General features: G+C 37.9%; 2 protein-coding genes across 36 annotated transcripts in view; one reads left to right on the top strand and one right to left on the bottom strand.

The window, feature by feature from the left end:
- Positions 1-24526, top strand: part of CCDC171 (coiled-coil domain containing 171) — a 351755-nt gene that overhangs the window by 69759 nt on the left and 257470 nt on the right. For all 35 annotated transcript variants that reach the window (XR_014821448.1, XR_014821447.1, XM_084985088.1 and 32 more), the window contains 2 exons: positions 7310-7402; positions 10954-11114. Coding sequence is in view for 20 of the 35 variants with exons in the window: in XM_084985088.1 (XP_084841214.1) it covers positions 7310-7402; positions 10954-11114 (254 nt within the window). In the remaining 15 variants the exon portion in view is untranslated. The remainder of the gene's footprint in view (positions 1-7309; positions 7403-10953; positions 11115-24526) is intronic.
- Positions 1-24526, bottom strand: part of TTC39B (tetratricopeptide repeat domain 39B) — a 562176-nt gene that overhangs the window by 417074 nt on the left and 120576 nt on the right. The gene's annotated exons all lie outside the window — the stretch shown is intronic.

The following is a 24526-nucleotide window of genomic DNA, read 5'->3' as shown; positions in this document are numbered from 1 at the left end:
TGTCCATGAAGCAACTTAAGATGAATCATCTTTTTAAAGCCATCGTGTGTTTGTAGGAAAGATTTTTTAAACATCCATTTGTGTTGATTAAAAGCTACAATAGGTAAATAATAAAATAACCTGGGTTATACAATTTTATAAGTACACATATTTTTGTATTTATGTTCATAATGGATTTTAAAATTGGAAGTTGATTAAAATTTTGTTAAATATTGAAGTTTTTTTTTTTTTGCCAGAAAAGGTAACGATGCTTTTATTTTATTTTTTGAAATTTATTTATTTTTTGGCTGTGCCCATGGCATGTGGAAGAAAGTTCCCAGACCAGGGATTGAACCTTTGCCACAGTGGCCACTTAAGTCGCTGCAATGACGATGCCAGATCCTTAACTCACTATGCCACAGGAGAACTCCAAAGATGATTTTAAAGATGGTAAATTAGGAGTTCCCATTGTGGCTCAGTGGTAATGAGCCTGACTAGGATTCATGACGATGCAGGTTCGATTCCTGGTTAAGGATCCAGTGTTGCTGTGAGCTGTGGTGGAGGTCATAGACATGGCTGGATCTGGCGTGGCTATGGCTGTGGTGTAGGCCAGCAGCTGCAACTCCAATTTGACCCATAGCCTGGAAACTTCCATATGCTGCACTTGCAGCCCTAAAAAATCCAAACCAAACCAAACAAAAACCCCAAACCCCAAACCAAACTCTAAATTAATTTATTACCAGGCCAATCAGAATTTGTGGTTTGTAAATTCTTTTCTTTAAATTTCCTATTTCATTGTCTGTGGTTTCTTTTATTATACCTTAAAAGTAATAAATTTTTCCCATTAAACTGTTTTACAATCTGAGTGTGATATGCTTCATTATTTATTCCTTGTGAATAAAAAAATTTCTTTGTTCTCTAATTTATTCCTCTAGTCATCCCATTGCCTTTGTCTGTTCTGAAATTGTTAAGCCTCTGATTGCTGCCATCCTCACTGACTAACTTGGGGTTCCTCAAACTGAACAGTTCACCATGGTCAAGATACTGGGCACATAGAGCTCTGAATATTTGTACATTTGGCTGTTTCTTGAAACTGCTGTGAAATTTTATAGTGAGGACTATTTTAAGTGAGTCTGTTTAAGATAAGCGAGAGGATTCTCAAAAACAATTATGACTTGGCTATTAATAAAAGTTACAAATAAATTGTAATTTACAGCAGAGAATATAGGGAGCACCAATTAGAGATAATTAAGTTTTCATCCACAACACAGGTTCTTTTCCTCCTTACTTATTTTTTTATTTTTTTAAATTTTTTAAATACTTTTTATTTTTTTTATTTTTTATTTTTTTGTCTTTTGTCCTTTTTTTTTTTTGTTGTTGTTGTTGTTGTTGTTGCTATTTCTTGGGCCGCTCCCGCAGCATATGGAGGTTCCCAGGCTAGGGGTTGAATCGGAGCTGTAGCCACCGGCCTACGCCAGAGCCACAGCAACGCGGGATCCGAGCCGCGTCTGCAACCTACACCACAGCTCACGGCAACGCCGGATCGTTAACCCACTGAGCAAGGGCAGGGATCGAACCCTCAACCTCATGGTTCCTAGTCGGGTTCGTTAACCACTGCGCCACGACGGGAACTCCACTTTTCCTCCTTACTTATAACAGAGATGCTTATATATTTGTCCATACCCCTTTTGGCCTTATAATAACAGCTGAGGACCTACTGTGGTATCTGGCATATGGTAGGTACTCTTTAAATATTCTCCTTTCCTATTTGGTTGACCTGTATAGTAAACATCAATGAGAGGATCATGGAAAACTGCAAACCTGTTCATTTGCCTTTGATAACCTTGTAAATATTTTTAAAAGTAGTGTTCACTTAATGGGATTGAGAATATAATATTTTAGGATTTCTTTTAAGGTAGAATTTAGTGAATCAAAGTTCGCTAATTAGGAGGTCAGCTGTTCACTTTTACAAAGCAGGTCCCCTGTTCCATGTCACAAAAGGAGCATTAATTTTGCCTCTGACTAGAGTGGTTTTTCTCATTTAGTGTGCTGGCTATGTGCAATGTAAGAGAGCCACTTAAAAAAACCCAGGGAGTTTCCGTTGTGGCTCTGTGGTAATGAACCTGACTAGTATCCATGAGGATATGGGTTTGATCCCTGGCCTTGCTCAGTGGGTTAAGGATCCAGTGTTGCCCCAAGATGTGGTCTTGTTTGCAGACGGGGCTCGGGTCTGGCATTGCTGTGGCTGTGGCATAGCCTGGTGGCTGCAGCTCCAATTCGACCCCTAACCTGGGAACTTCCATATGCTGTGGGTGTGGCTATAAGAAGACAAAACACACAGACACACACACAAAAACAACCAAAACCCCTCGAAAACACCCCCCCCCGATATTCAAATAATGTTTTATAAAGGCCTGAAATATTATGTATTGTATTGTATTGGCTTGTTTTGTAAAATCTACCATAGTGTTGTGTTATATGACAAAATACACATGAAACTTCTTTGAAAACTATGGAATATTAGTATTCAATTGTAGGATTGATGTCACCAGTGACACTAACATAAATACTATATACATTCTCTCGTGTGGATGTGGCACTTGCAGTACTGGTGCTAAAAAATGGCCCACATTAAACATCAGCTTAATTGAATAATAATATTAGTTTTCAAGTTTTTTGATTGGAACAAGGAAGATAAATAGTAAAGGACTGATATGTCTTTTTTTTGGTGAACTGTGATCTATTTTTAAAATTATTTATTTTATTTTATTTTATTTTTTATCTTTTTGCCTTTTTTAGGGCTGCACCCGCGGTTATGGAGGTTCCCAGGCTAAGGGTCTAATCGGAGCTGTAGCCGCTGGCCTACACCAGAGCCACAGCAACACGGTATCTGAGCCACATCTGCGACCCATACCATAGCCCATGGCAACGCCGGATCCTTAACCCACTGAGTGAGGCTAGGGACCGAACCTGCAACCTCATCGTTCCTAGTGGGATTCATTAACCACTGCGCCACGACGGGAACTCCAGGACTCATATGTTCTTAGTTATGACTCCTCAACATACGACTTTAGTTTAAGTAGTGTAATTTTATGATGCTTCTGTTTTTCAAATACTTGTAAAAATACTTAGAGATTTTGACACTGTTAAGATATCTTTTTTGGTAATGAAAAAAGTACTTTGAGATCTTCAGTTTAAGGGCTCCCAGTGTAGTAACTACACGTTTTCCCCCACATAGGTAGGGAATAAGTATTGCAGTTAATTGTTTATACACTTATTTACAACCACTAAAATGTAATAAAATAATACTACTGAAATAACTGTTTTAGAATTAATTAGTCTATGAGGATTCAGTCCCTTAGAATCATCTTTTTGAAGATGGATTATTACTGTGTTGGTTACTTGTAAGAGTGTTCATTAATAGGAATTATCATGTGATAAAATCTGGAAAAATAGTTAAAACAACCACTTTCTCTTTACGCTGTTGTTGACATCCTGTGGTAAACTGTGAAACTATTTAGGAAATAGTGCTACATAGAGAAATTTCTAATTGATATGTATATGTGATATTTCTTCCCCTATTTTTATTTCTTTTCTCCTTCCTTCCTTCCTTTCTTTCTTTCTTCCTTTCTTTCTTTCCTTCCTTCTTTCCTTCCTTCCTTCTTTCTTTCTTTTCCTTCCTTCCTTCCTTCCTTCCTTCCTTCCTTCTTTCCTTCCTTCCTCCCTCCTTCCCTCCCTCCCTCCCTTCCTGCTTTTTAGCTCCACACCTGAGGCATGTGGAAGTTCCCAGGCTAGAGGTTGAATCAGAGCTACAGCTTCTGCCCTGTGCCACAGCCACAGCAACACAGGATCTGAGCCACATCTGCAACCTACACCACAGCTCATGGCAATGCCAGATCCTTAACCCACTGATTAAGGCTAAGGATCCAATCCACATCCTCATGGATCCTAATTGGGTTCATTACTACTGAGCTACAATGGGAACTCCTCCCCTATTTTTCTTGATGTCCATTTAAGTGGGCTTAATTTCGTATATTGGAGTCTTTCTGCTTTAAGTTTATGCATATCCTCTGAGCTGGGTATATTCTCTCTGGGAGGAAAGATATAGTAGGAGCTGTTTTTTGCCCAGTCTCTCAGCAAATTCATTGTACACAAATGTTTTCATAACTTTTGTGAAACTTTTGAAACAAGTCCATGGAAGCCGTGGGAGCAGATTTGGTGTGGAGAACAAATGTGATTTGGATGTGTTTGGTTGGTTCTGTTGCTGAAACGGAGTTTGCAGCTTATGCCCTGGCTTGTGATAGAATTATATGTTCTCTATGTTGCCTTTTTCAAAGAATGAACACCCTTGTGTGGAGTATATTATCTCACTGGGTTTATTGTGATTTAATGAGACATAAATCATAAAGTAAAAAAAATGGGTACAATGAATATACAGAATTTACTGGAGTAAAAATCTCTTGACAGTATATTGCAGTCAGAAAGGATGTGAAAAACAGTTAATAAATGATAAAATGTATCATCACTTTGTGTCATAAAGAACTCTGATGTTCATAGTGTTAAGGAACAGATAGTATGTAGTATAATACTTGTATTACAGGCAAACTTGTATATAGTTAACTTGGCTGGTGGTATACATGAATTTGTGTTGGATTTTGTATTTTAGTATGAATTCTGTTATGCTTTCTGCTCTTTCATTGTTGATTACATTAGGATTGGATACTAGTGAGAGACAGATTATGATTGTACTAGTTCTTGAGGGTGATATTGGAGAAAAAAAAATTTTGTGAACAGCAAATTGGTGTTCCTCTAGCACCCTCTGCTGGTCATAATAGTTAGTTCACCAGACTAGAAGATTTGAAAAGAGTATTTATAAGGAAGTCTTTAATTTAATTAAGTCTATCAACAAAACTCACTTTTGGAAGAAAATTGTTTAAAGATTTGAAGTTTTTTGCTATCCTTACTAATTAATTTATTGTTTTAGTAATAATAAACAGCTTATAAATTTGTTTTCTTCTGGACCTTTCCTTTAGAATAGGAATATATGAAAATAAAGATATCTCTAATTTATAATTTCAGTGCATTTAATTTTGGTTTAGGCAGAAAAAAAAGTCTTCTTGGCTTTTGGAGTAAGAATCAGATAATATGACATAACATATATATGGAAAATGAAAAGAAGATGAATTATTTTATTATGAAGTCGCCAAACATTCTTTATTTTATTAAAATATAATGCTTATCTTGATTGGAACTGAACAAACACATTAATATTGTTAAGCTTGTTTCTTCTGTTTTCCCTTTATTAGCTATTTGCTTATTTTGATCCTTTGATCCATGACTAGGAACCATGAGCTTGCAGGTTTGATCCCTGGCCTTGCTCAGTGGGTTAAGGATCTGGCTTTGCTGTGGCAGTGGTGTAGGCTGCAGAGATGGCTTGGATCCCACGTTGCTGTGGCTGTGGTGTAGGCCAGCAGCTACAGGTCCAATTTGACCCCTAGCCTGGGAACCTCCATATGAAAGCAGATGTGGCCCAAAAAAATGAAAAAAAAAAAAAAAAAAAAACCATTCAACTTAGGCTAAATGATTGAGTCATTATAGCTATTAGAAACATTTCTTTCTCAAATTTTATCGAAGAAAGGAAGTTAAATTAGTAATGTCCTCTATCAATATTGAACTATCTGTATTTGACAGATAGGACTCTATAGATGTGGCTTTTCTTTGCTGAATGTTATTCTGAGACATGTGCAGTGAGGTACTCCCATAGCCTTACTTGCTCAGCCCCTAACAGGTTTGGAAATAACTAGAACCTTCTTTGGGACTAGGAATACAGTGTTTCCCAGGATTGCATTTCCTCAACAAAAATGACATTAAAAAAAATATAGCTCTTGTACTTCTGGTCAGAAGCTGACTCCTGCTTGAAAAATTAATAAATTAGATAGACTTCGTCATAATGAAAACTTTTGCTATATAAAAGACATTACTGTTAAGAGAATGAAAAGACAAGCTGGAGACCGGGAGCAATACTTGCAAATCACATCCACAAATGACTTTTATCCAGATTATATAATGAACTCTCAATTTCAATAATAAGTAAACAACCCAATTAAAAAATGAGGAAAAGATTTAAGCAGAAACTTTACCAAAGAGGATAAACAGATGGTAAATAATTACATGAAAAGATGCTCAATGTCATTAGTTATTGTGAAAATGAGAATTGAAACTAATGTGAGATATCATTACATTTTCATTTGAATGTCTAACCCTTCCCCCCAGATAACCCAAAAAAATGACCATGCTGACTGTGGATGAAGATGTATAAATTGGAAACAATTTGCAAAACACAGTTTCATAAGACATTAAACATACACCTACCATCTGACTGAGTCATTCTACCCTTTATTTTATCCCAGAAAAATATGTCCATACAAAGACTTGTATACAAATGCTCAGAGCAGATTCATTGGTATAGCCAAAACTGGAAACAAGTCAAATGTCAATTAACAGGTGAATTGATAAGTGAATCGTGGTGTATCAACACAGTGAGACACCTTAACAATAACAAGCGACATGGTAATGCATGAAACCATTTGGATGAACCTGAAAATAGTTATATCAGAGAGAGAAGCCAGACGGTAAAGTATATGCACTGTGTGATTCAATTTTTATAAAATTCTGGAAAATAAGAAATGATCTGTAGTGAAAAAGCAGATCGTCATTGGTTATGTGGGGTGGGGGTGAGATAGTGAGAGCTGGATGTAGGGATTACCAAGAAACATAAGCAATGATTTTTTGGGTGTATGTATACAAGTGACCAAATTAAACACTTTCAATATGTGTAATTTATTATATGTAAATTGTACCTTAAGGAAAGGTAAGCAAGTTCTGGAACTTTCTTCCTGAAAATGATTTTTACATGATTTTTATTTTAAAAAAATTTAAATTATTATTATTTTTCTTTTTAGGGCCGCACTTGTGGCATATGGAAGTTCTCAGGCTAGGGGGTCTAACTGGAGCTACAGCCGCCAGCCTACACCACAGCCACAGCAACGCTAGATCCGAGCCACATCTGCGACCTATACCACAGGTCACGACAATGCTGGATCCTTAATTCATTGAGCAAGGCCAGGGATCGAACCTGCATCCTTATGGATACTAGTCACATTTGTTTCTGCTGAGCCATGATGAGAACTCCCTACGTGATTTTTAGAACATGAATTTTACACTCTAGCAAATTAAAAAAAAATAGGCTACAGTAGTCTAAAGTGCTAATTACAGTATAATCATCTATATCCAATTTAAATGTGAGTTTAAACTTTTAATTTGTTTTCAGGCAACTACTCTAAGAGTGAGGAAATTGGAAGAGAGTATTGAAGCAGAAAGAGCAGCACATTTGGAATCAAAATTTAATTCTGAAATTATTCAGGTAAAATGACAACAAATTTTTTTTTGGTAGGGTTTTTATTAATCTAGGGACAGCAGCGTTATGTTCAGTGAACTAAGGTGTGCATTTACAATGGGTAGCATATTGTTAAGCTACGCTAAACCTATAGTTGAGGATCGTCTTTGCTCTGTTGGAGAGGAGCTGGCCTGCTACAGTGCACAGGCTGAATCTTATCCACTGTGTGTTCCTATGAAGTTTTTTCTTGTCTGTGGGGCTTTTTTTTCTTTCTTTTTTTTTTTTTTTTTTTGCTACACTGGCAAAGTGGAGTATTTGTGACAGAGACCTTATGGCCTTCAAGGTCCAAAATATTTGCCATCTGGCCCATTACAGGAAGATTTGCTGATCAGACTGTTATTATTTTTGTCGACAGCTATGGGATGAATTTCTATTTGAAAACATTTAAAAAATACCCACCTTTGTTGATTGAGTGTATATCCTGTGCATACCTCCTGTCACTATTAAGAGCTGAAGGTTTAAAGATGAATGAGCTTTTTTGGGGACTTAAACATTCCATTTCTGGAGATGCTATATATCTATACTTAGGGGTATAGTTAGAAATATAACTACGAAAGTACTGTGGGAACATGATAAAGGGAAGGCTTAGATCTGAGAGAGGAAGTAAATGAAGGCATCCCGAGGAAAGTGTCTCTCTCCCTAGGTCTTAGAGAATGAGAAGGAACCTCTTTTTTTTTTTTTTTTTTTTTTTTTTTTTTTTTTTTTGTTTTTTGTTGTTGTTGTTTTTTTTTTTTTTTTCCCTCAGGGCCACATTCGCGGCATATGGGCATATGGAGGTTCCCAGGCTAGGGGTCAAATCAGAGCCAGCCTACACCACAGCCACAGCAGCTCAGGATCCAATCTGGGTCTGCATCCTACACCACAGCTCACAGAAATAACCCACAGAGCAAGGTCATGGATTGAACCTGCATCCTCATGGATACTAGTCAGATTTGTTAACCACTGAGCCATGATGGGAACTCCCCAAGGAGTAACTTCTAAGAGAAGCAAAGGCAATTTAACTGGGGGTTGGCAAACTACCGCCATGAACTAGGTCTGACCCACAGCCTTTGTTGTAAATAGTTTTACATAAGTTCTATAAGTCCAAATTTCTTTCTTTCTTTCTTTTTCTTTCTTTCAAGAATTAGTCTTTCCCATTATATTAAAATTTAATTGATAGAATTTGCCTGGTTTTACTGTATTAAGTAGGTCTTGATATAGGATGCACCTAACTTTGTAAGAATTTTTACATATTTTTTTTCACTTTTATCTTTGATGAAATGCCTCTTACCAACAAAATTCTCAGACCAATGTGTCTGAGTACCTCTGTATGTGAAGCAAACTTGTATTTAAGCCTTTCTTAAAAAAATGGTTGGATTGCTGAAAACAGCATTAATAGGCAATAAGGCTGAAGTTTTAAATTCATGAAAGAAGTATAATTCAAAATTAAGTCTTTCATTGTAGTTATATCACTGAGAATATATTGTTAGTAGCTATAAAAATGGAATGTATTACATGTATATTTTTTTACTCATGTAGATTGAAAATTAACATTTGATATCCAATTTAGTGCTATAACTTAGAAAACAAAGTAAAGGTGTATATTTGAATCATATATCTATAAATATTGACAAGTATCTTCGATGATGTACATCTAGCAAAATTCAGTTTTAGACTAGTTTAAAAGCAAACCAGACTACTAGGTAATTGTAATTAATCACCATCTTAACACACACTGTAGTTGAAAATATGTTTTGTGTATTCTGTTATTAAATTTGTTTGGATGCTGTATCATAAAAATGAGAAAGTAGATTCAAAAGAGTTGACTCAGAGAATTTTGTAAGACTGCTTTTCTTTCAGTTGGATGGGTTTATCATTTGTGATTAAGTGTGCATATTTACTGACAGAAAATAGCAATGTAGATGGAAGAAAATGTTTCCTAGGTTTATTATTCCACTTACAAACATTGCATTTAGACATAACAACCAGGAATAATAAAGTTTAAAAGACCAAGTTTGAAAATTCACAAAGTTATATCTACATATCTGTACCACTTCCCTGCTTTAATGTGAGAGAATAAATGCTTCAATTAGTCCAAAATACTTCTTGATAATTAGAAACAATAATTCTGGTGATTGTTATTTGTATAGATTAATTTATGGAACATTTTCATATTTCCTAGGCTTCATTTCTTGGTGAGTTCATTTTTTTTAACTCAGATTTTTTGCCATCCTTGGGAGGCTTCTGTCACACAGAGTTCATAGCTCTTCTTTGATTTGGGCCTGTCTCTGTGACAGGAAGCACTTGTCATGTGCAGTTGTGGTCTGTTCTCTCCTCGCAAGAGCTAAGACTGTATTTTCGTGATCATTGTATATATCTCAAAAAACTAGCTCATTGCCTGGCACATAGTAAGTGCCTAATAAATATTTATCTAAACAATTATTAAATAATTGTTATATGTTTATATTTCATATGAAATACACATTAGTATTAAGTAAATACCATCTCATTAGATCTTTGTAGCAACCTGTAAAGTAGATAGTCTGTATATTATTATTGTTATTATGGTTATTATTTAGTTCATCTCATTTATAGATGAGGAACCTGAGCTTTTGGAATTTAATATGCCCAAGGGCACATAAGTTAATTTGTAGAGCTGGCACTCCAACCTGAGTCTAAAGCCCATTTTCTATCTAGTGTAAAGCATTTTTTTCCCTGCCCTCCCTCTTTTTTTTGAACTTTAGGAAATTGTTTTTTTTTTTTTTTTTTTGAGTTTTTTTTTTATTACTCGAATTTATCACATCTGTGGTTGTATAATGATCATAAAGGAAATTGTTTTTGTTTTTAACTTAATTTTCCAAAAGGTAAAACATCCTCATAGTTCAAAAATCAAAACAAAAGTACATGATGGAGAACTCTTGCTTTTACTCTTGTCCCTTGCGTTGTTTTACTCTCTTGCTTGCTACCTGTTCTTATTTTCCCAAAATACAGGATTCAAAGCAAGTCCTAGATGTCATATTACTACACCCATAAATATTTTAGTCAAATAATATTATTTGATAATAAAGGTTTTACTTTTCTACAGTAGGAAATCTCTAAGAATAAAAAGATCTATTAACTTTCTTAAAGGGCTTGTGAAGATGTTCATATAATAATGTTTCTCAAAAGAGGGGAAGGATGCTTCCCTTTAGTTTTCAAAGACCATTTAATTTATTATGTTTATAAAAGAAATGTCCACACGGGCTGGAAGATCAAAAAATTAGGCACTTTTGATGGAGTGGGTTATATTGTATCCATCCGCCAGTCCTTTTTCATAGCACAGTTGAGTTTGTATTCTTCTGTTCTTCCTCCTTTCCACCGAACATGTTGAGAAAGGGAACAAACTGCTTTTTGTATATTTTCCTTTTTTAAACCAAGAACAGAAAGAAAGACTTGTTTGCACAAATGATAATCTGCTGTTTGATATTGTATTCTACTAAATTTGAGATTGGTGCTAGTGTTTCCTTGCTTGCTTCAGTTACTTTTCTGTTATCTGGTAGTTACGGATTCGAGACCTTGAAGGAGCTTTGCAGGTAGAAAAGGCCAGCCAAGCAGAAGCTGTTGCGGATTTGGAAATGATCAAGAATGAATTCAAGGAAGTCGAAAATGCATATGAGCGAGAAAAGCATAATGCGCAAGAGAGCTTTGCAAAACTAAATGTGTAAGTGTTATATTGTAAAACTCTCCAAGTTAATATTAAGAGTTTATGAAATCTATATGAATATGAATGTGGAGTACTAGGAAAATATGGAAATGCTCTGTTGGAATTTGAAGTATCATGGCCATTCCGAGGAGCCCTAGAAATACAGAAATACTTTCTGATTCCAGAAAGTGAATATATTAATGTATTTTATATTATATATACTGATGTAATACCATATCTTTAAATACCTTGACTTCTAGGCCACCTAAAATGGTCTATGTGGAGATGGGTAATGTTTGAGATTTTATCCAATTGTAGAAATAATAGTAGGAGTAATAATGCTGCCGGGAACTAGCATGCATGTAGCTCACTTCATACCCAGCATTTGCAACATGTGCAAGTTCCTGGGCCGGTTACTGAACCCATATAAGAGCCATGACCTGAGCCACAGCAGTGACAAAGCCTTAGCATGTTGCTCCACTAGTAGGTACTCTTTTTTTTTTTTTTTTTTTTTTGGTCTTTTTGCCTTTTCTGGGGCTGCTCCCGTGGCATATGGAGGTTCCCAGGCTAGGGGTCCAGTCGGAGCTGTAGCCACTGGCCAACACCAGAGCCACAGCAGTGGGGGACCTGAGCCGCATCTGCAACCTACACCACAGCTCACAGCAATGCCAGATCCTTAACCCCCTGAGCAAGGCCAGGGACTGAACCCACAACCTCATGGTTCCCGGTCGGATTTGTTAACCACTGCGCCATGACGGGAACTCCTAGGCACTCATTTTAACCCTGTTTTATAGATGTGACAGTTGGGCCTGAATGAGGGTCAGAGAACATAGCTAATAAGTGGTGGAGCCAGCATCTTGCTTCTACTGATTTTTACCTTTTTCTTTTCAAAATTCTTTCATCTAAAGTGCTTTAAAAATTTTATAATTGTTTAATACATTTCCAAAAATAAGCCAGTAGAAGATGTTTTAAACCATTTCCTCTGAGAGAGTGAAATGTATACTCCCATTGGTACACAGCATAATGATAGCTTTATACATTAGAGTTATATATTCATTTTGAATATTTGTTTCTATTTATGGTAGATAATGGTTTTCTATTAACAGTTGTAATATAGTTTCTTTTAAAAATATTTCATTTAACTAATGAGTTAATTTAAACAAATGTAGTATTTAGAGTAGTAGTAATTATTGTGAGAATGGCAAAAATTTTAAAGATGGAACTTGACAGACTGAAGTTTGAAATTTTTTTTTTTTTTGCTTTTTAGGGCCACACTTACGGCATATGGAGGTTCCCAAGCTAGGGGTTGAATTGGAGTTACAGCTGCAGGCCTATGCCACAGCCACAGCAAAGCAGGATTCAAGCTGTGTCTGAGACCTGCACCACAGCTCACTGCAACGCCAGATCCTTAACCCACTGAGGGAGGCCAGGGATCAAACCCGCAACCTCATGGTTCCTAGTCAGATTCATTCCCGCTACATCACGAAGGGAACTCTGAAAAATTTAAAACGCTTTAACTATGATTACCTTTATTAAATGTTTATGATAGATTAAATTAGTAGGGCTTACGTGAATTTTCTTGCTTCCTCTAGAGTGACTTAAATGACATTCTGTGAACATTATTTGAAGGTCTTATGCTCCTTTATTTCCTTTGAACCATAGCCTGAATCTGAACATTTATATAGGAATATGTTTGACAGACTTTTATGTAGTACAGCCTTCTTTGTTGCTTTGAGGTACTACTAGTGACCTCAATTTTGACCTACTAGTGAAACTTTAAGCAGTCTCTCTGTGTTTCCAACAATTAAAGCTTTCCAGCAATGAGACTTCTTTGGGGACACTAGTGAGTTCCCTGCTCTGAAAAGTTCAAAACAGAGGGTGGATGGTTCTCTGTCACGGATGCGGAAGAAGAGAGTCCTCCAAAGGTTGGACTAGAGGAATTTTAAGATACCTGCTAAGCAAGTGCTCTAAATGAACTTATTTACAAAACAGAAACAGACTCACAGATTTTAAAAATAAACTTATGGTTACCAAAAGAGTAAAGTGGGGGAATAAATTAGGAGTATGGGATTAACATATACACACAACCGTATATAAAATACTCAACAAGGACTTATTCTATAGCACAGGGAACTCTACTCAATATTCTGTGATAACCTATATGGGAAAAGAATCTAAAAAATAGTGTGTATATATATATATATACAGTTACATGTATACATACATACACAATATGTACACCTGAAATCAACACATTGTAAATCAACTATATTCCAAGATAAAATAAAAATTATATTAAATTGAAAAAAACAAACTTTACTTCCCGCCAAAAAAAGGTGACCATTGCTAAGCTCTAAGATTTTAACCAAAGTACTTTTAAAATTTGACCCCAAAGCAAATTTTTCCTTAAGTTTGTTTTGTTATTATTTGTGTTTTTGTGTTTGAAAGATTTTACTCAAGTTTTGTATTCCAATAAGCACCACTAACAGTTTTAAATATTAGTTATGTATTCCAACTAAGCATCAGCTAACAATCCTAAATACCTTTTTCTTTTTTCCCTGCTTTTTAGGGCCTCACTTGTGGCATATGGAAGTTCCCAGGCTAGGGATGAAATCAGAGCTGCAGCTGCTGGCCTATGCCACAGCCACAGCAACACACTATCCGAGCTGCATCTGCAACCTATACTACAGCTCAAGGCAGCACTGGGTCCGTAACCCACTGAGCAAGGCCAGGAATCAGACCCCATCCTCATGGATACTGTTGGGTTCATTTCCACTTCACCACAGTGGAAACCTCACAGTCCTAAATGCTTTAACATGATGTCCCTCATCTGTTCTTTATTTTTTTTAATTTTAATTTAATTTTTTTTGTCTCTTCTAGGGCTGCTCTGGCGGCATATGGAGGTTCCCAGGCTAGGGGTCTAATGGGAGCTGTAGCTGACACCAGAGCCACAGCAACACAGGATCCGAGCCACATCTTTGACCTGCACCACAGCTCATGGCAACGCCGGTTCCTTAACCCACTGAGCAAGGCCAGGGATCGAACCCGCAACCTCGTGGTTCCCAGTCGGATTCGTTAACCACTGCGCCACGATGGGAACTCCTGTTCTTTATTTCTTTGTAACTGTGCTATAATAATAAAAGTTAATAATAATGAACAAGAAACAGTAAACATTAAGTAGTAATTAGAGCCCATTGCTTATTGATAGTCCCTGTGACTTCTCGTCCCCCATCCTGTCTTCCTTTTTATTGTATGTAATATGACAGCCACTTCCTTTCCATTTATCTGTGGTATGAGAAGGATGATAAGACATGAGGGATGATTGGATAAGTTATTTCATTTTCTACTTGTACTTCTGATTCTTTTTTACAGTCTTCTTTAAACTCTTTTCTCAGATATTAATTTTTCTTTTTTTTTTCTTTTTGCCTTTTCTAGGGCCGCTCCTGCGGCATATAGAGGTTCCCAGGCTAGGGGTCGAATTGGAGCTATAGCTGCTGGCCTACACCACAGCCACAGCAACGCCGGATCCTTAACCCACTGAGCAAGGCCAGGGATCGAACCCGCAACCTCATGGCTCCTAGTCGGATTTGTTAAACACTGAGCCAGGACGGGAACTCCTCAGATATTAATTTTTCAAAGTAGTTCTAAGTTTTGGATAATGTATTTCAAAAGGAGAATTTATATTTTAGGTCCTTAAGGTAAATAAATAATACCTTTAATTTACCATAGTGAAAGTAGTGAGTTTATTTATTTATTTATTTTTGCTTTTGCCTTTTTAGGGCCGCACTTGCGGCATATGGAAGTTCCTAGGCTAGGGGCTGAATCAGAGCTACAGCTGCCTGGCTCCATCACAGCCACAGCAAAGCAGGATCCGAGCCGTGGCTGAAACCTACACCACAGGTCACAGCAACACTGGATCCCTGATATCAACACTGAGCGAGGCCAGGGATTGAACCAGCATCCTGATGGATACTAGTCAGATTCGTTTCCACTGTGCCACAACGGGAACTCCTGAAAGTAGTGAGTTTTGAGGTAGGACATTTTTTTACTTTTTTACTTGTGGGACAGGACTGGTTTAGCAAGTGATGATAACCAAGTTATAGAGAAATTGCTGCCTGAACCTTATTGGTAGTTAAGATTTTTAAGCTTCTATTTCTTCTCAGGTAGATCCAGGCAGGATCTCATTAAAAGGCAGGACAGGAAAGCTGTGTGTGTATTTCAGAGTTTTAATTTTGTCCAGTAGTTTCATAACAGTGCATATTCCTGCATAAAACTATTTTAGATGGGATATATATATATATATATATGTGCATATGTGGATGGAATGTACATATGCATATATATTAAATGGAATCTATGTACATATTTTAATATATAATTATATGTTAATATTATATATAATATAAAATTATTATAAGTGAAACATCCTTTAAACAGCTCAACTAAGAGTTTGAACAATAATAGGCTATTTAAACAAATACATAATATAATCTTAGAATATACATATATTCTGTATTTCTATAATCAAAAAATTTAAAAATTATTTTAATTTTTTTGTCTTTTTTTTAGGGTTGTACCCCAGCATATGGAGGTTCCCAGGCTAGGGGTCAAATCAGAGCTGTAGCTTCTGGCCTGCGCTTCAGCTATAGCAACATGGCATCCGAGCGGCATCTGTGACCCTCACCACAGCTTACAGCAACACTGGATTATTAACCCACTGAGTGAGGCCAGGGATCGGACCTGTGTCCTCATGGGTGCTAGTAAGATTTGTTTCCGCTGAGCCATGAGGGGGACCTACTCCTATGATCAAATTTTTTAAGTTCTAAATTTTTTCCATTGAAAACTTTAAGTGTAAAACTAAAACTTTTCAGGAGTTCCCGTTGTGGCTCAGTGGCTATGAATCCCAGATGTGGCTCAGATCCCACATTGCTGTGGCTCTGGTGTAGGCTGGTGGCTACAGCTCAGATTAGACCCCTAGCCTGGGAAAATCCATATGCCGTGGGAGCGGCCCAAGAAATGGCAAAACAAAAACAAAACTAAAACTTTTCAGTAATCTTTTTATTTCAAATCTTTCAGTATATCAAGTCTTCATTAGTTGTGGTAACTGATTGTTGGGCAAAGGTGGGGAGAAGGAGAATCATAGTAATTTTTTTTTTAAATTGAAGTGTAAGAGTTACCATCATGGCGCAGCAGAAACAAATCCGACTAGGAACCATGAAGTTGCAGGGTCGATCCCTGGCCTCACTCCACTGCAGTTGGATTCTTAACCCTCTTTGCAACAGAGGGAACTCCTAATATTTGGTCTTTTAAGAAACCTTTATACTGTTCTCCAGAATGGTGCACAAATTTACATTACTACCAACAGTGTAGGAAGGTTCCTTTTTCTTCACATCCTATCTAGTGTTTATTATTTCTAGACTTTTTAATGTTGGCCATTCTGACTGGTGTGAGGTGATACTTCATTTTAGTTTTGATTTGCATTTCTCTAGTAATTAGTTATGTTGAGAATCTTTTCATGTGCCTATTGGCCATCTGTATGTCTTTGAAAAAATGTCTATTTTAGTTCTTTTTTTTTTTGGAAGATTTTAATTTTTTTGTATTATGGTTGGTTTGCAGTGTTCTGTCAATTTCTGCTGTACAGAAAAGTGACCTAGTCATATACATATTTTTATTTTTCTCACATTAGCCTCCATGATGTTCCATCACAAGTGACTAGATATACTTCTCTGTGCTGTATAGCACGATTGCATTGCTTATCCACTCCTAATGCAGTAGTTTGTATCTATTAACCCCAGACTCCCAGTCCATCCTACTCCCTCCTCCTCCTCCTTGGAAACCACAAGTCTATTCTCCAAATCCATGAGTTTGTTTCTTTTCTGTAGATAGTTTCCTTTGTGTCATATGTTAGATTTCAGATATAAGCGATATCATATGGTATTTGCTTTCTTTTATCTGACTTACTTCACTTAGTATGAGAGTCTGTAGTTTCATCCATGTTGCTGCAAATGGCATTATTTTGTTCTTTTTTATGGCCAAGTGGTATTCCATTGTGTATATACCAATCTTCTTCTTTTCTAAAATATTTTTAATTTAATTTAATTTTTTTAAGGATTATTTTTTCCACTAGAGCTGATTCACAGTGTACTGTCAATTTTCTACTGCACAGTGAGGCGACCCAATCATGCATACATGTATACATTCTTTTCTGTCACATTATCATGCTCCATCACAGGTGACCAGAAATAGTTCCCAGACATTGTTCTTTTTTAAGGCTGAGTAGTATTCCATTGTGTGTATGTACCACATCTTATCCAATCATCTGTTGATGGACATTTAGGTTGTTTCCATGTCTTGGCTATTTCGAATAGTGCTGCAGTGAACATACGGATGCATGTGTCTTTTTCAAGGAAAGTTTTGTCCAGATATATGCCCAAGAGTGGGATTGCTGGGTCACATGGTAGTTCTGTGTATAGCTTTCTAAGGTACCTTCATACTGTTTTCCAGAGTGGTCATAGCAACTTACATTCCCACCAACAAGTGCAGGAGGGTTCCCTTTTCTCTACACCCCCTCCGGAATTTGTTATTTGTGGACTTATTAATCATGGCCATTCTGACTGGTGTGAAGTGGTACCCTGTAGTAGTTTTGATTTGCATTTCTCTAATAATCAGTGATATGGAGCATTTTTTCATGTGTTTGTTGACCCTCTGTCTATCTTCTTTGGAGAAATGTCTTTTCAGGTCTTTTGCCCATTTTTTCATTGAACTGTTGGCTTTTTTGCTGTTGAGTTGTGTAAATTGCTTGTATATTCTAGAGATTAAGCCTTTGTCAGTTACATCGTTGGAAACTATTTTCTCCCATTCTGTAAATTGTCTTTTTGTTCTTTTTAATGGTTTCCTTTGCTGTGCAAAAGCTTGTCAGTTTGATTAGGTCCCATTGGTTTATTTTTGCTTTTATTTCTGTTGCTTTGGGAGACTGACCTGAGAAAACATTTGTAAGGTTGATATCAGAGAATGTTTTGCCTGTGTTCTCTTCCAGGAGTTTGATGGTGTACTTGTCTAACATTTAGGTCTTTGAGCCATTTTGAGTTTATTTTTGTGCATGGTGTGAGGGTGTGTTCCAGTTTCATAGATTTGCATGTAGCTGTCCAGTTTTGCCAGCACCAATTTGCTGAAGAGACTGTCTTTTTCCCATTTTATATTCTTACCTCCTTTAATTGACCATAGATGTCTGGGGTTATTTCTAGTTTCTCTCTTCTGTTCCATTGGTCTCTCTGTCTGTTTTGGTACAGTACCACAATGTCTTGATGACTGTGGCTTTGTAGTATTGCCTGAAGTCTGGAAGAGTTAGGCCTCCTGCTTGGTTTTTGTTCCTGAGGATTGCTTTGGCAATTCTGGGTCTTTTGTGGTTCCATCTAAAGTTTTGGATTGTTTGTTCTAGTTCTGTGCAAAATGTCATGGGTAATTTGATAGGGATTGCATTGAGTCTGTAGATTGCTTTGGGTAGTGTGGCCATTTTTACAATATTAATTTAATATATATTAATATGTTATTATTACTCAAATGAATTTATCACATCTGTAGTTGTATAATGATCATAACAATCCGATTTCACAGGATTTCCATCCCACAACCCAAGCACATCCTTCCACCCCCCAAACTGTCTCCTTTGGAGACCATAAGTTTTTCAATGTCTGTGAGTCAGCACCTGTTCTGCAAAGAAATTCAGTCTGTCCTTTTTTCAGATTCCACATGTCAGTGAAAGCATTTGATGTTGGTGTCTCATTGTATGACTGACTTCACTTAGCATGATAATTTCTAGGTCCATTCATGTTGCTAAAAATGCTGGTATTTCGTTCCTTTGAATGGCTGAGTAATAGTCCATTGTGTATATGTACAACAGCTTCTTGATCCACTTCTCTCTCGATGGACATTTAGGTTGTTTCCATGTCTTGGCTATTGCAAATAGTGCTACAATGACCATCGGAGTCCATGTGTCTTTGTGAGTCATGGTTTTTTCTGGATAGATGCCCAGGAGTGGGATTGCTGGATCAAATGGTAGTTCTATGTTTAATTTTCAGAGGAATCTCCATACTGCTTTCCAGAGTGGTTGCACCAATTTACAATCCCACCCACAGTGTACTAGGGTTCCTTTTTCTCCACACCCTCTCCAGCACTTATTGTTTGTAGACTTTTGGATGATGGCCATTCTGGCTGGTGTAAGGTGGTACCTCATCGTGGTTTTGATGTGCCTTTCTCTACTAATGAGTGATGTTAAACATCTTTTCATGTGTTTTTTGGCCGTCTGTATGTCTTCTTTGGAGAACTGTCTGTTTAGATCTTCTGCCCATTTTTTGATGGGATTTTTTGTTTGTTTGTTTTTTTTTTGATATGGAGCTGCAGAAGATGTTTATAAGTGTTGGAGATTAATCCCTTGTCAGTTGAATCACTTGCAAAGATTTTCTCCCATTCTGTGGGTTGTCTTTTTGTTTTGTTTGGAGTTTCCTTTGCTGTGCAGAAACTTTGAAGTTTGATTAGGTCCCATTTGTTTATTTTTGTTTTTATTGTCAATACTCTAAGAGGTGGATCTGAGAAGATGTTGCTGTTGTTTATGTCAGAGAGTGTTTGGCCTATGTTTTCCTCTAAGAGTTTTATAGTGTCTGGTCTTCTTTCTAGGTCTTTAATCCATTTGGAGTTTATTTTTGTGTATGGTGTTAGGGAGTGTTCTCATTTCATTCTTTTCCATGTGGCTGTCCAGTTTTCCCAGCACTACTTATTTGAACAAGCTGTCCTTTCTCCAGTGTATGTTCTTGCCTCCTTTGTCATAGATGAGTTGGCTGTAGGTGCGTGGGTTGAATTCTGGGCTTTTTATCTTGTTCCACTGATGTATATTTCTGTCTTTGTGCCAGTACCATGCGGTTTTGATGATTGTTGCTTTGTAGTATAGTCTGAAGTCCGGGAGCCTGATTTGTCCTGCTCCATTTTTTTTTTTTTTCAGGATGTCTTTGGATATTCTGGCTGGGTCTTTTGTGTTTCCAAACAAAGTTTAAACTATTTTGTTCAAGTTCTGTGAAAAATGTCCTTGGTAATTTGATAGGGATTGCATTGAATGTGTAGATTGCCTTAGGTAGTATAGTCATTTTGATAATATTAACTCTTCCAATCCACGAGCATGGTATATCTTTCCATCTATTTGTGTTATCTTTGATTTCTTTCATCAGTGTCTTATAGTTTTCAGAGTACAGGTCTTTTGTCTCTTTAGGTAGATTTTCTCCTAGGTATTTTATTTTTTTGGATGTGATGGTAAACGGGATTGCTTCCCTAATTTCTCTTTCTGCTCTTTCATTTTTATTGTATAGTAATGTTGTTGATATCTGTGTATTAATTTTGTATCCTGCAAATTTGCCAAATTCATGGATGAGCTCTAACAGTTTTCTGGTAGAGTCTTTAGGATTCTCTAGGCACAGTATCATGTCATCTGCAAATAGTGATAGTTTTACTTCTTCCTTTCCAATTTGGATTCCTTTTATTTCTTTTTCTCTGATTGCTGTGGCTAGGACTTCCAAAACTATGTTGAAGAGTAGTGGTGAGAGTGGATGTCCTTGTCTTGTTCCTGATCTCAGTGGGAATTCTTTCACCTTTTCACCATTGAGAATGATGTTTGCTGTGGTTTTGTCATATATGGCCTTTATTATGTTGAGGTGGGTTTCCGCTATGTAGGGGCATATATATTAATGATTGTAATATCCTCTTCTTGAATGGATCCTTTTTCCATGAAATAGTGTCCTTCTTTGTCTTTATGGCCTTCATTTTAAAGTCTCTTTTGTCTGATATGAGTATTGTAACTCCTGCTTTTCTGTCTTGTCTCTTGGCATGAAATATCTCTTCCCATCCTCTCACTTTCAATCTATATGTGTCCTTTGCCCTAAGATAAGTCTCTTGTAGACAGCAGATTGTAGGTTTTTGCTTTTTTATTTTTATTTTTTATTTTTTTGTCTTTTCTAGGGGCACACCCGTGGCATATGGAGGTTCCCAGGCTAGGGGTCTAATTGGAGCTGTAGCCGCTGGCCTATGCCACAGCTAATGGCAATGCTAGACCCTTAACCCACTGAGCGAGGCCAGGGATCGAACTTGCAACCTCATCGTTCCTAAGTGGATTCGTTAACCACTGAGCCACGATGGGAACTCTGGTTTTTGCTTGTTTATCCAATCTGGTACTCTGTGTCTTTTGACTGGAGCGTTCAGTCCTTTGACATTTAAGGTAATTACTGATAGATATGTATTTATTGCCATTTTAAACCTTGTTTTCTAGTTGATTCTATATTTCTCTTTCCTTTTTTCTTTGGTTGGATATTTTCCATTTATTTTATGCTTGAGTACTTTTCTTTTTAGTTTCTGTGAATGTAATCTTTGGTTTTGATTTGTGGTTGCCCTGTTTTTTAAGTTTGTTAACCCCTTCCTGTATCTGCTTGCTTTGGCCTTATAGTCAAATAGGCTCAAACACATTATTTAAAAAAAAAGAAAAAGAAAAAGAAAAATGAATCCATCTTTTCTTACATTCCTTCCCCACATTTTATGATTTTGTAGTCCTTTTTTAACATCTTCATGTTTGTCATTTTGCTGTTCCTTGTGCTTATCATCGCTTTTTCAATGGTTTTTTAATTTTCCTTTTAGATCTGTATGCTGACTTATTTATGTGATTGCTTTCCAATTGTGGTTTCCTCCACCCTATTTTTTCTTACTCCTTTTTTTTTGTTTAGAGAAGCCCTTTCAGTATTTCTTTTAGAATGGGTTTAGTATTGCTATACTCTTTTAGCTTTTGTTTGTTGGAGAAATTCTTTATTCCCCCTTCTATTTTAAATGATGTTCTTGCTGGATCGAGTATTCTAGGCTCCAAATTTTTTCCTTTCAGAACTTTAAATATATCTTGCCACTCCCTTCTGGCCTGTGGAGAAATCAGCTGATAGCCTTATGGGGATTCCCTTATATTACCACTTAGTTTTTCTCCTGCTCCCTTTAGAATCCTCTCTTTGTCTTTAGCTTTTGCCATTTTTATTATAATATGTCTTGGTGTGGGCCTGTTTGGGTTCAACTTGTTTGGGGCCCTCTGCGCATCCTGTATCTTGATATCAGTTTCCTTTAGATTGGAAAGTTTTCAGCCATAATTTCTTCAAATATGTTTTCAATTGCCTTTTATTTTTCTTCTCCTTCTGGAATTCCTATTATATGTAGATTGGGCCACTTTATCCCATAGATCTCTTATATTGCTTTTGTGGTTTTTCATTTGGTTTTTTGTCTGCTGTCCTGATTGTGTGGTTTCCACTATTTTATCTTCCAAGTCACCAATACATTCCTCTGCATTTTCCACTTTGCTCTTTAGTGCCTTTAGCTCAGTTTTCTATCTCTGCAAATGAATTTTCTGTTTTTTCTATGTTCCTCCTTATATTTTCTAGTTCCTTTCTGAAGGAATCTGCATTACTTTTTGTCTTTGATCTTAATTCATTGATACTCAGCCTTAATTCCTTCAGTATTTTCACTATTTCCCTTTTGAACTTAATGTCTGTCAGACTGCGGAGGTCTGTTTCATTGTTCGCTATTTCAGGTGAATTCTCATGTTCCTTTAACTGGGAATGGTTTCTGAGCTTCTTCATCTTGCGTATGTTTTTCTTTTTCTGTAAATTTGGGGAATACAAACTATAGTCTTGGGGGATACTTATATGCAAGAGCACCCATTTGTGTTTTGTGGGGGGGTTACTATTTATTTTTCACGTGGGAGTTTGAATATTTGCTGTCTCTTTCTTTGGTGTGAGCAGGCTGTTATACCCAGGATACTCAGTGTCTTTTCAGGAAGAAGGAGGCAGTGGGTAGGGCTAGTAGGCAGTGCCTGGTTGCTGGGCTCTCAGCAGCAGCAAGGACCTATTGAGGAAGTAGGAACGTGGCGCAGGTTATTCCTAGTTGCAGGGCCCTGGGAAGTGGTAATGAGCCTTATGCAGATTGACAAGGTGCCCAGAGCATTTGGCAGTGGCAGCAACATGGTGTGTGAGTTCCTAGGGGAATGAGAGCTACAACAGTTCGTGTTCAATTGCAGTGCCCTCCTCTGAGTTAATTGGAGCCATAACTGGTGCCTGTTCAGGGACCCCTAGTGATAGCGGTCCACGCCCACATCTAGAGTCAGTTATAACTGCAGTGGTTTGCCCCCACCACCTGCAGAACACGCAAGAAACACCCCATCTCACTTGGCCCACAGAAAAGGTGCTACACAAGCTGCTCCTTGTTGTAGAATCCTGGGAAGTGACAGAGATCAAACGTGTGGCCAGTGTCCAGAGCATTCGGCAGTGGCAGCAACTGGGTAGGTGTGCTTTCAGGGGTTCGAGAGCATTAGCAGGTGGTGTTTGGTCACAGTGCCCTCCTCTGTGGTGCCCTTGAGGTAATGGGGGCTGTAGGTAGTGCCTGTTCACAGACCCCTAGTGGTGGCATCCACGCCCACCTCTGGCATCAGTGATTAACTGCAGTGGTTTGCCCTTGCCACCTGCAGACTGCACGGGAAGCACCTCAAACCCACTTAGCCCCCACAGGAGGTGCCCCCTAATTGTAGGTTCCTGGGAAGGGACAGTGATCAAGCATCTGGGCACTGCCTAGGGCATTCAGAGGGGCACCATCTGGGTGGGTGTGCTACCAGGGGACCGAGAGCAGCAACAGGTGGCTTTCCATTGCAGTGTTCTCCTCTGTGGTGCCCTCTGAAATGGGGCTGCAAGCGGTTCTTGTTCAGGGATTCCCAGCGGCAGTGGGCCATACCCATCTCTGGAGTCAGTGATAACTGCAGTGGTTTGCCCCTGTCACTTGCAGATCCCTCAGAAAGCACCCTGTCCCACTTAGCCCACACAGGAGGTGCTGAACCAACTGCTTATAGTTGTACGGTCTTGGGAAGGGACAGTGATCAAGCATCTTGGTGCCACCCAGAGCATTTGCACGGTGGGTATGTTCCCAGGGGCGTGAGAGCAACAATGTGTGGTGCTTGATTACAGTGCTCTCTCTCTCTCTCTTTTTTTTTTTTTTTGCCAACCCTTGAGGTGACTAGGGGTGCAGGTGGAGACCACTCACAGGTCTGCAGTGGTGGCAGGCCATGCCTCCCACCTGCCTCTGAGAAGACTGCCGCATTATGTCCCTGCCTCCTGTAGATCACTCAAGAGGCACCATGTTGCATTTAGCCCCCACTGCCCTCAGCCCACACAAGAGGTGCCCAGTCTCCTGTAGCCTGAGCAAGTGGCTTCTTGCCACCTTCTTCTTCCTGCTCCAGAGCTGCCCTGCTCATGTGCTTATGGGGAGATTCCTATGGCGATCTGCCCCTCCCCAGCAATGGTACCTTGCTTCTCCTGGGGGCCTGGACCTTCTCCCAGGTTCCCTCTTCTGTGGCATTCCACTCCCCAGCCTGT

This window comes from Sus scrofa, chromosome 1 (genome assembly GCF_054392235.1).
Source record: "Sus scrofa isolate SSC_HxYL_T2T_F1_AM1 chromosome 1, Sscrofa_HxYL_maternal_Yorkshire_Landrace_v2.0, whole genome shotgun sequence".
Classification (NCBI taxonomy): domain Eukaryota; kingdom Metazoa; phylum Chordata; class Mammalia; order Artiodactyla; family Suidae; genus Sus; species Sus scrofa.
The sequence above is the reverse complement of the archived record's forward strand: the minus strand, read 5'-3'. Positions and strand labels throughout refer to the sequence as shown.